Below are 15,352 nucleotides of genomic sequence, written 5' to 3'. Positions count from 1 at the left end.
GCACTGAGTGTCTTGTTGTCTCATTTATAGGCCTCTACCTACTCTGTCCTCCAAATTCTCATTGGAACCATATTTCTCACTCCTGTAAGATAGAAATGTAGTGTGTAGTTGGAACATACTGAGCTGTTAAAACTGACAAAATTATCTTGATGAAGTTACTTTGTCCTTTGTTTCCTCTTGGAAGTTCATTGTTTACCCCATCTAAACTAGATTGTAAGCTCTTGAGCAGGAATGGTCTTAGTTTGTAAAATCTAGCTTCTGTAAAAGGCAAAGTTGGTTGAATAAAACCAGAACATGGAAGTGAAAGCTGCACTTCAGTGCAGTGCTGTGGGTGGTCATTCAGAGTGTGTGCACTGTTCCACCAGTATGCCATGTCTCTTCTTGAGGGCTTATTTGCACTGTGCTTGGATGTGAATGTTCAGCCTTAGAGGGTATTGCATTCTAAGTAAGTGCTAAATGTGTGGTTTTTAACGGTGCTACTTCAGGAAAGGTATGGATCTGCGAGTGGCAGCAGCTAATGTGGGTCTGTAGTGCCCATGTGTCCCCATGTGCAGCAATGGGGAAGGTCATCTGTTTTGTGATATCCCCACCACCCAGTGTTTTTCTGTCTCATCAGTTTGACCTTTTCTAACCTCTTGCAGATAACCTCTTTTCATTATTTAAGTAACAAAAATGCAGTTTGCCACTCAAATGTTACAGACTAAATAACTTCACGGGAAGAGTATTTTAATGAGGACACCCATGTTCGTATTGGTGTATTTTTTTTATTTTTTTTTTTGCTTGTATCAACACCTACATCTGTGGTCCTCAGCATCGTGATTTTTTGGCAGTGTAACAAGTCTTTAAAAAGTGTTTCTACTTCAGAGAGATGCTTTTCTCTGTTAGTATTAAGGAAGCTGCAATGCAGCCCTAGCAGATTTTTCACTAGACATCTGGCTCCAAAGTTGGTGCTGCATCATGTCTTTTTACACAGCATAGTTTCTGGTTTACACACTTAAGACTGTGGTCTCTGAGTTACTATTTACCACTATGAAAGCCAAGATTCACTTCAGTTGGGGGTTTCCCACCATTTACAACCATTTCAGCGACATGTTTTTCATAACAATGCCTGAGTAGCTCCTTAAATCCTGTATTGTGTCTCCTTTTTGTGTGTAGGTTGACAAATACACTCCAAGGCCATTATATGAAGCATATTTCAAGTAGCTTCAGGAACCCTTTGCTTTGGGAGGAGAGGTTATAAAACCTGCTCCTTCCTTATTGGTCTAGTCTAACACAAACTAAGATGCAGCCAAGACAAAACTGTTTAGGTGGCTGGGGTTTTGTTTGTATTAAAGAGTTTTACCTAAAAACTTAATGCCAGTCTACTAAAATGGAAAAAAATTATTAATATTCTGAATTCTGCCTACAGAATTATTCTCTTTGGCTAGGTAGCTGAAGGCTTGAGAAAATTATGTACTACAATCCAGACCTAATGCTCTGTGTCATCGGCACTTAAAACTCAGAGTCTGCCCAAAATTAGTCGTTCCCCTGAGAGATTTTGTAGGTATAGTTCCTAGTTGACTTTCATACATTAATCTGCCTAAATTTATTTAAGAAAAGAAATACGGTTGTTGAATAATAAGCTGACAACAGTTAATGCTACTTTCCACTTGCAAATTGAGAGGTAACAGAACTAGGTGGGGTCAGGGCTTACATAGGAAGCAGCCGGAGGATGCTGCTTTCCCCCTGTGACCTCCCAGCCTTTGTCCTCTTACAGACCATAGAAACTTCTATTACGAGTCCCTAAACCAGAAATACCTGGGTTTCAGGTTTTGCCAGCCACGGGTCTAATTTATTAGCTATCACAACTTGTGCACATGGGCTATGAAGTAGACTTAAAGCCCTGGTCCTGCAAAGGCTGTGTGCATAAATATGCCATTTATTTAAGACTACAATGAAACATGGACTAATTTTTCTTTTTTCCTGGCACTAGAAATCGAATTCACAATTCATTGTATGTAATTATACCTGATGCATGTTCTGGTTGAAGTTTATGAACTACCAAGTAAATTGATTCTTTGTGAACATATTTCACATATCCAGTTAGCATAAATAACACTTCACACTGATGTTTAACAAGAAATTTCAGGCCTCAACCAAGAAACTTCCTGCAATTAATTTACCCTATCAATTTGAGGCTGTGGTGAAACTGATAAATAAATGAGCAGATGCACGTATTTCTTGAAAGAAATCTTTTAATATAAAACGCAGAGAAAATTGTTCAAACTAGCCAATCTCATTGATAATTCAATGCATTTTTGCAGTGTTCCCTTTCTAGAAAATACCATTTGATGCTACCAGTTACTGTAAACATACCTCGAAACAATGTGATTTACATGCTAATGGCGTAATTTGTTTCTTCAAAAGGTACAATGGGGCATTAAAACTCAAGTCTGTATGTAGTTACCTGTTTGGTGCAAGTGCTTTTTTAAACAAACCTGGCCATTAAGTCATCATGCCATGACCAATGAGGTATTTTTTTTAAATACCAATTTTATGGAGTTTGTTTATAAAGGATACAAAGAGTATTTGTTGTCTGGTTGTTAATATTGGTAATTATTTTAATATCTTAGGAACTAGTATGTCTCAACATTTTTTCCTTACCATTAATTATATGCCTTTTGGGCCATCTTTTTTTCAGACCCTTTTCAGGTTGTGAAATAGAACAGGATAAGCTGTTGTGAATAAAGCATGTGAGTGAATAAAATGTCATCTTTTTCGTATCAAATAAATACCAAAACCAAAAGCTCTTCTCTCATTCAAAACCACTATTGAAGTGTAGCCTCATTTCAGTGCTAAAAAAGGAAATGTCATTTTGTGTATGAAGAATCAAATAGTCAAGACTAAAACATGTTGTTCCATGTGTAACTTGGATCTAAAACTTTTTTTTTTTTCCCCCATGGATGTTCTACCCAGCGCCAGAAACTAAATTTCTAGTTTTACGTAGGACTATACAACTGTGCTTATACGGATGGCCTAGCTCCTTTAATTCCAATTAAAGCTAAACAGATTGCCTTATTCATAAGCATAACCTGATAGAATTCCTAACAGATCACAGTCATCTGGGTTTGCCAGATCCTTGAACATGCAGCCTTCCTCCTCAAATACAGTCTTTTCTGTATTTATTGACTAGTCTTCACACAAATTGCCTTATCGTTCTTCCAGGAAAATAAAACCTGGGTGATCTCCAGTGAACTTAATTTTTTTTCTGCTCTTTTTTGTTACCTTGTTTCTGTTCTGATTTGGCCAAGCGTTTGGGAATTATGAATACACCACCATCACTATTGCAATGAATGACATATTTGTATGGGTTAACAGGTCTTCCTTGGTCATCCCTCAATCTACTGAAAATGTCACGGTGCAAGTTGTTTAACTTTTGCTTCATCCGGCTGATTGATCTGCTACACTGAGAGTATTCCTTTTTAAGGCTCTCCTTTTGTCTTTGAAGATTACATACATCTTCTTCCAAGTTAAGAATCACATTCAGCTTACGTTTACGACAATTTTGGGCAGCAACTTTGTTTTTCCCTCTTCGTCTGATGTCACGTAGGAGTGATACCTCAGGACCTGTCAGACAATTCTTTGCTAGCATGGTGTTGAAAGAGTCAACAGGCATGCTCACAATTTCATCTACTGAAAATGGTATTCTCAGAGCTTTTGCACAGTGTTCATTGCTGCTAAGGTTTATATCAGTAGAATTACAGCACCTACCCTTTACTTCATTTGGTTTCTCCATCCACATCTGGTGTTGATGCTCTGTAGTGGATGCTGCTTGACTTGCCAGCTGATAGGAAGTGTGGTTATGAAGAAACTGCTGAAATGTGGCTTCTCTAGAACACTCTGAATCACTTGGATATGCCACATGGCTGTATTCACTGGGTTCTTGGCTATGGCTACCAACAGCTCCTAAATCATGCAAAGAAACAGGTTTAAAGTCCCTGTTGTACCCAACGGCACCTTCACTCCAGACTGAGTAAGAGGCAGTGCTGTGACTTGAATTCAAAGATGGCTCCAAATCTGAGCCAGGTTCTTCAAACAGCTGAGAAACTTCTGTAGGATCAAATCCTTCATCCAAGGCCAAAGACATGAGTTTAATTTCATCAAAATTATCATCATGGGCCATTAGGTTTCTAATGTCACCAGTTGAAAACAGCCCTGTCAAATTTGACCCATGAAATAGCGATTCTGGTTTTGTAATACTAGAGCTTGGCTGAGGAAGAGACTCTTGTCTTTGCAAATGTCTTGTTTCTGAATTTGATTGAGTGTGGTATTCTGTTCTTGGTAGCATGGCATCATGAGGGCTGAAAGAGTGGCGAAGGGTCTGTGTCAAACTTATATGGTGGTGTGAGGATGACAGCTCTTCTCCATTATCAGTAGCAACTTGTGTATCTTCCAGTAAACTTGCCTAAAAGATGGGGGGGGAAATGGGATATTTTATAAAATTAATGCCTCTACGTTCCTCATCTATGCAGTCTTCATCAATATATTTTTTTAATATTCCACTGTATGAATCTATTAAAATCAAAATGTTATATGTTAAAGTTGTCTTATGTCTGTTCTGAATACTGTTTCCCGTTGGTACACAGCATAACCTACATATAGCAAGAGGAAGTGGGAAGGGTGCAGAAGTGACCGAGGGGATGGGAGGAGGAGGACTTGTGAAGGACAGTGTGGGACTGATGAGTGTTCAGAGGTGGAAACAGGACTGTTGCTAAGCATACATCAAACTACAGCATATGTGCTCATCTGGTCTAAGAAAAGGTCCCTCTAGGAGGGGTGGTCTCACCCCCTCCCCTGCTAGTGGTTTGGTCATTATTTGATTCCAGGGTGAGCTGGTTCAAGATGCTAAGCTGTTAGAAAATTAAGGCCCACTTTTTATGGGCCTGGGTTATACTTGTCCAAGAAGTACAAATCCACTGTTCAAAATTATGTCAGGACACTTGCTGACAAATAGTCATAAAATACATGGACACAAAAAACCTGAAAATTTAAATACATTAAGTAGGAAGCCTATGATATGATTCTTCCATACCTGAGCACCTCCAGTGTGATGCAGGAAAGGACTTTTCTGATTGCAGTCCACTGAACAAACAATGTAAAAAGCAATTTTCACAGAGAAGGAACAATGTACCATAAAGACCAGAATGTTTTCAATTCTCTACTATGCTATGGGAGCTCAGGAAACAGAACAAAGTCTTGCCTTATTTCTCCTAAGGAATTACCTTGTACTAGACCATCTGTAGTCTGAGAGATAGAGGTGGTATTTTCAATTAAGGCCTTGAAAAGAAACATTCTTAGCAAGTTAACTATTACAAAATCCCCCACACTGTAAAGACTTGGTACCTAGAAAAAACAAGCAATCCATTTTCAACAGATGTATTGTCACAAGATGGCAGTGCGTTAATGGTCTTAAGTCACAGAATAAAATATGCAACTGTGTGTTGTTATAGACACACAAAGGCTACAGACAAATTCCTTTCTAACTATGGAGAGAACAGAGAAAATTAAACTGATGAAATTCTGAACCTTCTTAGTGTGGAATCTATTACCAAAGTTGAACAGAGGAGGTGACTAATTTATGGGCTGGGAGGCACTATCCAACCTAGATGTTCCCAAAACTAGGTGTTGCAGAGATAAACATGAAGTGATATGGAAAATCCTAATGACCTTCTAAGGCTCCTACAATGGGAAGTGTATGTCAGATGTCCTTGGAGTACTGTGAAAACGGAATGTAGGGAATAGCTTCATGGTTAATGATTGCAGCTATGAACTGTGGGAAAGGAGGGAAACTCCAATTAAGACAACTCTTTTTTTGTTGTTTTTTTTTTTTCTTTGTGAAATCAGGCACCCAGAAAGTAAACGAGTATCAGAGCTCAGAGGAAAACAAAATGGCTTTACTGTTAATGCTGACTGACCTGATCTGTAGCAAAGATGGGTCTGTTCTTGAAGGTAGTATCTTTGTAAGCACCTGACCCAGTATTTATGGCAATTCCAATAGTTTGGCTGCAAATGCTTTTAACAGCTGCTAATGCTTAATAACTCAGTGTTGCTCTAGAAAAACACACCAAGAGCTGATGTATAAATACAAGTTTGCATTAGGTTTCAGAAAGGGAATTACTAGTTGAACTAATTAGGTTGTCCAGTGGCTCCATCCAACTTTGAACACCAGGTAACAGAGAAGACAGGACTCTGCAGTTGTCAAATCCCAGACAAATTACTGGGCAAATTTTTTTAAGCGAAGCCAATTACAGCTGCTGTAAAAGGTGGATACTAGCATCTTCAGGTAAGTTACTGCGTTGATTTGCTGACATATTCACTGCTTGGTTGTTTTTTTAATTGGACCAAACAAAGTAAGTCACTATCAAATAATCACTGACTGTATCCCGATCAATTAGCAATACATGCGCTTTCCCATTTACCTCTAACATGTTCTCCATTTGCGATGACAGAAGCTGTAAATAGCCCTCTAAGGAGAGAAGGGAATCTACATGGTGGTGCTTGCTCTGTGACAGAAGAAACAGAAACACTCTGTATGGCACAACTGTTTTACACAACAGGAGGTTAAAAAGTCCTGGAGAAAACAGAGCAGAGCTCTGTGAACTACTGCTGCTGATCTGCCATTGAGTCTTCATCCTGATTAAGAGATATTGTGTTGCTAGAATTAGCAGAATGACTGCATAGCAAGAAAATCCTACTCTCACCCTCAATAGCAGAACTGGGCTTTCGTCCTCTCTGAGGCTGCACCTACTCACCATTGTGGGAAAATCAAGTATTTTTTCAAAGCCTGGCTGCCCGGGCAGCAGTGAACAGGAGGGCTGGCAAGAAAACTGGATCTGATGTTCTCGTCTCAAGTTCTCAAAAAGAGTGAATGCTCTTTCCATTGTAGCTCTCAGAGAGTACAAAACAGAGTTTGCTCCCATTTTGGTTTAACATCATTAAGATTATTTCTCTGCCTTCTAGTAACACTAAACATGTTTAGATCTGAACAATCCAGTTTCTCAAATGTAATTCTGCATGTGAGCATCAAACTTTGCAATAAACGGTGAAAGCAGTATTTAACATCCATGTCTCAAGTGTTTGTACGCCAAAAAAAAAAAATCCTTGCCCACAAACACAACACCTTCATGATGGAGAAAATAAAAGCAAATTGAAAAATGTTTACTTGCAAGAGATTTCAGTAAACTTTAGAACACCTCAACTACATAAACTATACTGAAGGGGAGGGAATGCAATTTTTGAGATGGTGTACAAGGGCATAATTCACAAAGTATCATCTGAAGTCCCTTTCCTGCCCTTGCAAGGGACAGTCCAAATGAAAAGAGGAAATTAAATATTCCTTTCAAAACCATTCACTCAATTTCTTTCACTATTTTTTATCTCAGTGATAAGACCTATATCCTCCCTCACTTCTTCACAGTTTTCCATTCTTTCATTTTTTTCATTGTTTACTTGATTCATGTCTTCCTTCTCCTCCTCCACGTGCAGTTCCAGCTGACAATCCTCCTGGTGGGGACAGCAGTCATCCAAAGCTTCCTGACATGTTTTCAGGTCAACATCCTGAAGACACAAACAAAACAGTCCTGTTGAGCAACAAGCTGTCAAAATTAATCTCTAAAATGCAGTTCTCTCTTGTTTTCTTTCTTTCTTTCTTTCTTTCTTTCTTTCTTTCTTTCTTTCTTTCTTTCTTTCTTTCTTTCTTTCTTTCTTTCTTTCTTTCTTTCTTTCTTTCTTTCTTTCTTTCTTTCTTTCTTTCTTTCTTTCTTTCTTTCTTTCTTTCTTTCTTTCTTTCTTTCTTTCTTTCTTTCTTTCTTTCTTTCTTTCTTTCTTTCTCCCCCTCCCCCCCTTTTTTTTCCTCTTTTTTTTTTTTTCTTTTCCTTCCAGCTATAACATTTCAAATAAATATACCTTGAACAGTTCATTCATGTGGATGAACCAATGCTGTAGGGACTTTGGGGACAGAATGACACCGACGTCAGTTCAGGAGCACGGACACCACCTCCTCCTTCTGTTCCCAGGCACTGAACTTACCTGCAGTAGAAATGGACATTTGTAGGCACTGGAAACAAATTCTTATAAAACAGACGCATGATGATGTGATTTCATGGAAAGTCTGGGCTATCGGTGTCTTTTGGATGTCATTTCACAACCACATATCCAAGCCAGATATACACTAGTGAAGGAATCTTAAAATAGGCAATTTTCCATGGCCAGTTAGCAAAATCCCTTGCTTTTTCTTTCAGAAAAACAATCACATTAACATGTATTGTAATAATAGCTCTGCTTCCCCATCACTTCCCTGTAGTCATTACCCAGTTCCCATTTATCCAAATGATGGTTTGTTTCCTTCATCTCCAGCAATTGAACTGTTCTGATCTAGTGGTCTCAGAAGCATTTTTCAGGTTATATTTTATTTATAGTCATATTAGCAGACTTCTAAAATTTTTATTAAAGGGCTGGTGTATTGCTAGGGTAAGAAGGAATCACTGCTAATGACTTTGCATATTTATATTTTTAAAAATGTGGATATTTAAGCTTTTATAGGGCAAGTCTGAGTTATTAAAATCTGAAACTCGGTAGAATAGCAGCCAAAAAACCAAGTGGCCCTACTGCATTAGTTCCATATATCCCTAGTAAAATGCTATGGCAGGAGCAGAAAAGGCAAGCTCTCAACAGCAGCAAATGTGAAGAGTTAGTGTTCTGTTCTAAAAATCACAACAAATTTATTTTTCAGGTTTTATATGAAAGCATAAACTATATAAAAACTGCAGTTGGAATAGTCATAAAAATGTGTAAGAGATTTTTTTTAAATTATTGCTTCATGCAAAATACATTAAAAATTAAATGCAAGAAGGTTTAAAAATAGGACTCTGGAGTAAAATTAAATATAATTAAAAATAAAACAATAATTTCCTATTTATTAATGGTATTAAATTTTATTTTAAAAATTATTAACACAAATTTTATTTTAAACTTATTTTATTAGTTGGCTTTCCATTCTTCAGTACTTTCTTTTCAAGAACTGGAAGGGAATTTTAATTTTATAATCAGTAATTTCTAACAACAAATAGATATACAGGGCACTCATCTGTCACTGTGATCTAAGAGGACTGTCCTTCAATGATGTGCAATACAATTTCTAGCTATCAAAAAGTATATTCCAGTATAGCATGTTTTCTTTGTCAGCTGCAGTTGGAAATGACCAGATGACTTATTATTGCCCAATATGAGGAAACAAATTTACTTTTCTAAACACACACACAAAAATACAGTTTTCCTCTATGTCGTAAAACTGCAAACGCTTAAAAGAGTTCAATGGAGCTACTCACAGGAGTGAAGTTAGTCCCATAATTATATGTTTGCAAGAATTAGGGCTAGTCTTTAATTTCACAACTTGTCCAATGAATATGACCAATTATCGTTCTAATTAATAAAATTAATGATCATCAAAAGCAGATAAGAAGTCAAGGACAACTGCTATTAAAGACCTTAAGCAGCTCCTCTTGAGCTGAGTGCCCTGGGAAGATGCTGCTGCTAAGGCAGAGTATTTGGCTCCTAAATAACACAGCAAATTCCTTCCTTAACAAAAATCCCCCAGACTATGCTGTTAAAGATTTACTCTCTGACATTACACATCCCCCTTTAGCCTGCTTGTCTTTCCCAGTGATGAAGGACAGCTGGAAAATACTGCTCCACAGCTGAACACTTCTTTCCATGCCCATGCATTGCTTGGGATTGATTACTGGGCTAGTGCTAGGGGAAGGAGAGGTGCCTCCCCCAAAACAGCCATATCATGTTTTTGCATAAGGCATTTCTTTATAGACAGCTCAGTTTTGCAGTCTGAATGTACATCTAATGACAGAAGGGATCAGGTGTAAATACTACTTAGTAGTAGCACTGTCACACTTAGTGTTTCTGTCCTGTTTCTTATTTTGCATTAATGGTAACAGCAGCAACAGCAGCTAAGTTACAGTAGTACAACTATAAGCACAAGAGCTAGATCAGGACCATATGTGGGTGGTCTCTGTACAGACAGAAAGACTGATTCCTGCCGATAATAGAAGACTTGCTATTACCACTAAACCCATTTATTACAGCAGCCTTTCCACTGCTACCACTGGAGGGTGTGGAAGTTCACACCTCCCACAGCAGGTTGGTTACAAACCTAAACTGCAACCCTACCTGATGAAAACCTTCACATTGCATTTGGAAGGATTTCTGTGCAAGCACAAAAGAGATTTACAATGAAAAACATTGGATGGGTGAAGAAAACAGGAATTCATCTCTTAGGAAGGGACTCAAAATTTGTCATAGAGAATGCAGTACATCCAGATCTAACAAATCTACTTGGTTTGGGGGGGAGGCAGAGCCTTGCTTCTCTGTCTCACACCGAGCTGGAGTATGTCCCATGTATTGTGTGATGACTCAGCACAGCAAATGCTGCACTTGTTTAGGTACTGCCTCTCCAGTGCTTGGGGGTTCACACCATTTGGAAAATGAGAACATTTTTATTACAAGATTCAGATAAAAACATTAAGAGTTACACAGTCCATTCCTGCTAATCTAAATAATACCCCATGTATATTTCACGAAAGAAAGAAGCCATCCAATTTCATATTCCTCCTTCAAATGTATACACATATATATATACACACACTCACATACATACACAGAAATAACAATACACAGACAGAAAGGGAAAAACACTGTGTCAAGTGGGGCAGCTCTTAACTCCTCCAAGATCTTCACCTAAGACACTGTTGTCTTATGAGCTTCTTGAGATTTTCTATGTATTTGTAAATACTATTACCATATACACAGGACCAATGCCACATCTTGCAGCAGCGAGGCCCCACACTTCCCCACACACAGTTTGTAAGGTACCTTGAGAAGTAGGGCATTGTTCGTTTTGCTTATGGACTTGTGGTTCAACATCACAGCTTTTAGAAGTGCTGTTGGGGCAGGTTTACAGTGAGAAGCCCAAGGAATATGCAGCCCTCAGCTGGCACAGCGGGGCATGGGCTGCATCCCAGGTTAGTGCCTGTGAGACAGCTTCTCTCTTTTCTCCAGTAGACCTGAACCCAGTGCCAGCTGCACATCATTTTTTCTGTATTTTTTTTTCTTTTGCTATTTCTATGCTTAAACCTTCAAAATTTATACAGACACACAGTGTCTCAATTCTTTCCTTATTGTTTGAACAATCCAACAATAATTTACAAGCACAGTGGGAAAAAATAAGCAGACATGTTTAACTTTACCTGTTTAAAGTCAGTGTGACCTACTCACATATGGCCTACTCAGTGTGACCAAACTGTCTGAGTAGGTAAGTAGACACCCGTGTTTTCAACAGTGGATGTTGAGATGCAAATAGCTGCTGTCATATATGTGTATACATATACTGTTAACATGTAAGGTGTAAGTGGTGCTCCCATTATAAATTCTTCCTCAAAAGACTAAGACTGTAATCTGATTTTTTTCAGCAGGCTGTGAAGAGGAAGACTAGGTAGTACACAAAGACTGTTGGATCTGGAAAAAAAGCATCATGAGAAACAATCACCCCAAAGAAAACACAAGGTTCACTCTTAAGCATTTCATCTATTTCCTTAGCAAACATGCCCAGAGTATTGGTCCAGAGTATTCTGCAAATGGTAGGACCTTTCACTACTTTAGAAATTATTCCATTTACTTGCATGAACTGATGCATGTTTTCCTGGCTATTCAAAGCAAAAGCTTATTGCTGCTTGCTTTTTTTTTTTTATTATTATTATTATTTTTATTCCCCTCTGAAGATGTATCCCATGATTCCTAGGCAGGAGCCCTGGCACCTTAGTCTCAATCTTAAACATCAACGAGAACCAAACCTACAAGCTTTAACTCTGTAGTTGACCCAGATTAGAACAGCACAGAAGCATTGAACTAATATCCTAAGCCATGGGAGCACATCTTCTACCACCTACTTGCTATGACCCACTGTAGGTAATGTAGGACAGTTAATTATGTCTAGGACTCAGAACAAAAAACTTTTTAAAATGTAGACTCTGCTGTGGTACAAACACTTTATCCTTGGGCCCGTTACACACATCTAAGAAAATGGATAGCAAGACTCTGAGATCACATGATTATTTTCTCCCTTAAAAGGTGTATTTCAAAATAAATATAATTTGTTATTACTAAGTCAACAAAATATTGTGGGGCTTGCATTTCACCAGCAAAATTACTTTTGATTACAGAAAGGGGCTGAAGTAAATAGTTGCTGGGAACATAGTGAATACAAAGGTTAGGGCTGATCCCAGCCCGCTGGGCAGCAAGCTAAGTGTAGGAACCCACCTGTTTGCTTTACTCATTGCCAAAGTGCTCAGGCTGTCCTAACTCTGCACTACCTCTCCTCTTAGCACAGCACAGCAAAACAGGCCAGGCAACCCCACACAGTTTAGCACACTCCAACAGCATGCTTCAGCCACTGAATTAATTTTCTTTTTCAGCTGCAGTTGTCTTCCAGAGTGGTTTAAAATACCGGTTCCCTAAGGACAAGAATCAACAGCTCTCACTGTGGTGCAGAAATGTTCTCAGCTGGGACTAGAGCCCAATGAATAAAATTAATCCAGGGGTAGTTGAATCCAGCTACTAACTTTTCAGAACATCACACAGCCCCACAGTATCGAGCAAGAACAATCACTTTCATCTGTATACACAAGACTCCTCATCCTGATCTAGCATGGATAAGAGGAATGTTAAAAATAGCTCAGGTCTATTTTTACAAAAAGCCAAAATGAAGGTTATAAATCAGCTAAACCACTTTGAAATCCATTATACTGTTATAATAACATTTTGACAGCACAAGTGGCCTTATTCAAACCTAGAGAGGTCACTTCTAGAGTGAAGATCAACATCTTCCTCTGTGTTTCCTGTTTAGGAACTGTCATGCTCTTTAAAAGAAGTCTGGTGGAAGAGACACAGAGGTTTTCACTGAGAAGTTCATTTACATTTTAGGTGAAGAACGTAATACTGCCTTATCTTGCTTCAAACGTACTTTCACTTAAGTAAGATGTACTTGGCAGAGAAGCCCAGACCTACATTTAGCAGAGAAACAAATCATCTCTCCACAGAAATGAGTGATTCCTTACAGTTCGGGTGTTTAAACTAGTTTTGCAACTACTTTACAAAAATAACCAAGCTACACGGGGAAATAGGACAAGAAATACAGCCCATTCCCTGCCTCAAAGAAAAAAAAAGAAAAGAAAGAAAAGGAAGCAGGAAAAAATAAACCCTACTGTGCAAGACAAATTTCACAGCTATTAGATGCTGTTAATTCATACTAAGAACCCGCTGTTCATAATGGTTCAAAAACCAACCTGAAAAATGTTGGTAGTTCAACGTGCACTTCAAAAGGCGCTGAACTTTGGAGTCACAAAATCATAATTTTGGCATTACTGTATCCTTTGTATCCGCACAGGGTATCACAAAAGCCTCAGACGATAAACTACTCAGGAAAAATGAAACTCTGTGCCCACTAGCGACTTAGCTGAGAAAAGCAGCCCCAGCAGCTGAAGGGCTCGGCTCATCTCCCAGTGACAAACGCGCAAGACGAGGGGCTGAGCGGGTGCGCTTCCCCGGGCCACCCAACAGGGGAACCAGCCAGCACTGCCGGGCTCCGACTGCCCGAGGGTGCAGTTCTAGGTGCCACCCTGGAAACAAGAGGGAGATGCAATCAGGCTGGACTTTCGCCCTGGCACAGTAAGACTCCCAGGGAGCAAGAAATATTCCTGACAAGTCAGACTGGGACATATAGGCGCTCTTCCCCGAGGTGAGGGATGCAGTTCTACTCCTCATCTGCGCAGAAGCTGCATTTCTGCAGCCGCCTGACATCCTTTGAGCTAAACTGGCGGAGGAAATGCCGCGCAGGAGTGACAGTGCTGGGCTGGAGGTGCCGGGTGGCGCTGGGACCACGCGTGTGCCACGGCCGGGACAGCTCGGAAGGGCTGGCTCCCTCGGCGCGGACGCCCGGGCAGCCGCCGCGTCAGCCAGCGGCCGCGCGGTGTCACTTCACAGCACCGACGTGCTGCCTGTGACCGCCGGGGGGCTGCACGGGAGGTCACCCGGGGATGGGGGAACGCACAGGCCGAACCCGCCACCACCCGCAGGCGCCTGCCGGTCTCCTCGCTCCATTTCTGAGCTCAGAAAAGCGTCCCCCTTTCGCGTCCCCATAACGGGCCCCCCACCTACACCTCCAGACCGTCCCCCCGACTCGCTCGGCCGGATCCCGCCGCGCCGGGCCAGGCTCCCCCCGCCGCCCCCGGGGCCGCCCCGCTGCCGCCGCCCTCACCTCCGCCGTGGGACCGGCCGCCTTCGTGCCCAGCCCCGGCCTCCTGCCTCGGGCCGGGCGGGCGGCGCCGGCGGCCGCCGCTGTCCCCGGGGCCGCGGAGCCCGAGGAGGCGCGGGGTGCGGTGCCCCATGTCCCCGCAGCCGGAGCCCCTCGAGGCGTGCGTGTGGGCAGCCCGACCGCCGCTCCCACCCCGCAGCCAGACTGGAACCCGTCTCTCCGCCCCGGCCCTCCCCCCCGGCGGAAGGCGGCGCGGGGAGGGAAGGGGACGCGGGCACCCCCGCACCCAGCATCCCGCACCTCCGCACCTCCGCACCTGGAGACCAGCCAGCCAAGCACCCTCGGCGGGGCCGGCACCCACCTGTGTCCTGAGGGATTCCTGGAGTAACAGCCGTGGGTTGCTGGGGCGAGCTGGAAATCAAGGAGACGAGTTAGAAAGCAACAGAAAGTATAGTGTGAAAAATCCAAAGCGATTCTCCACTTGCCTCTGGTAGTAAACATTCTTCTCTCTCCCCCCTCCCGATTTATAGAATGTCCAAATAAAATAAAAAAAATTACAGTGAACCTGGTGTCTTAAATATCTACCCAAAGCCTCTGCTTTCCCACCTATTGATCTGCATTTTCCACACCACATCTCCTGAGCGCTAGCAGAACTTACTCTTGCACATGCTAGAGATGTGTTTTCCAGCTGCTCTGTTCTCCCTGTCCTCCAGAAAGGCCTTTTATCATTTCTCATCACTTCTCCTTATCTGAGTGTGTCAGACTTGTTTTGGCATTTCCAAGGCGTAAGGCTGCTTGGGCAGACCTTGAAAGTGTCACTTCTTCAGTGATAACTCTGCATGGAATGGGTGCAGTTTCTCATTTCTCCGTTATCATGGATGACATTTTCCTTTTTTCGTTGTGTCCAGTGTAATGAGTGTGCTACAATACTCCTAGCATTTTCTTGTACCTTGTTTCTCAAATTCCAATAAAATGACAGTTTTCTTTCAAAAATTC

At 41.1% G+C, this 15,352-nt stretch overlaps 1 protein-coding gene across 5 annotated transcripts; it reads right to left on the bottom strand.

The window, feature by feature from the left end:
- Window positions 1-2,216: 2,216 nt before the first annotated feature.
- NFE2L3 (NFE2 like bZIP transcription factor 3) lies at window positions 2,217-15,055 on the bottom strand. 5 transcript variants are annotated; one of them, XM_051611070.1, is made up of 6 exons: window positions 15,015-15,055; window positions 14,718-14,767; window positions 7,945-7,986; window positions 7,489-7,596; window positions 6,459-6,542; window positions 2,217-4,444 (listed from the first exon to the last, which is right to left on the bottom strand). In XM_051611070.1, the coding sequence occupies exons 1-6, from the start codon at window positions 15,022-15,024 to the stop codon at window positions 3,236-3,238; spliced, it is 1,503 nt and encodes a 500-aa protein (XP_051467030.1). In that variant the 5' UTR covers window positions 15,025-15,055; the 3' UTR covers window positions 2,217-3,235. The 5 variants fall into 5 exon arrangements, with proteins under 5 accessions (XP_051467030.1, XP_051467031.1, XP_051467032.1 ...); XM_051611071.1 differs by having other exon boundaries at window positions 7,945-8,067; window positions 15,015-15,052; XM_051611072.1 differs by lacking the exon at window positions 15,015-15,055 and adding an exon at window positions 14,963-14,981 and having other exon boundaries at window positions 7,945-8,067.
- Window positions 15,056-15,352: the final 297 nt, after the last annotated feature.

Source organism: Apus apus, chromosome 2 (assembly GCF_020740795.1).
Source record: "Apus apus isolate bApuApu2 chromosome 2, bApuApu2.pri.cur, whole genome shotgun sequence".
Lineage (NCBI taxonomy): Eukaryota > Metazoa > Chordata > Aves > Apodiformes > Apodidae > Apus > Apus apus.
This window is presented reverse-complemented; position numbering and strand designations above follow the sequence as displayed.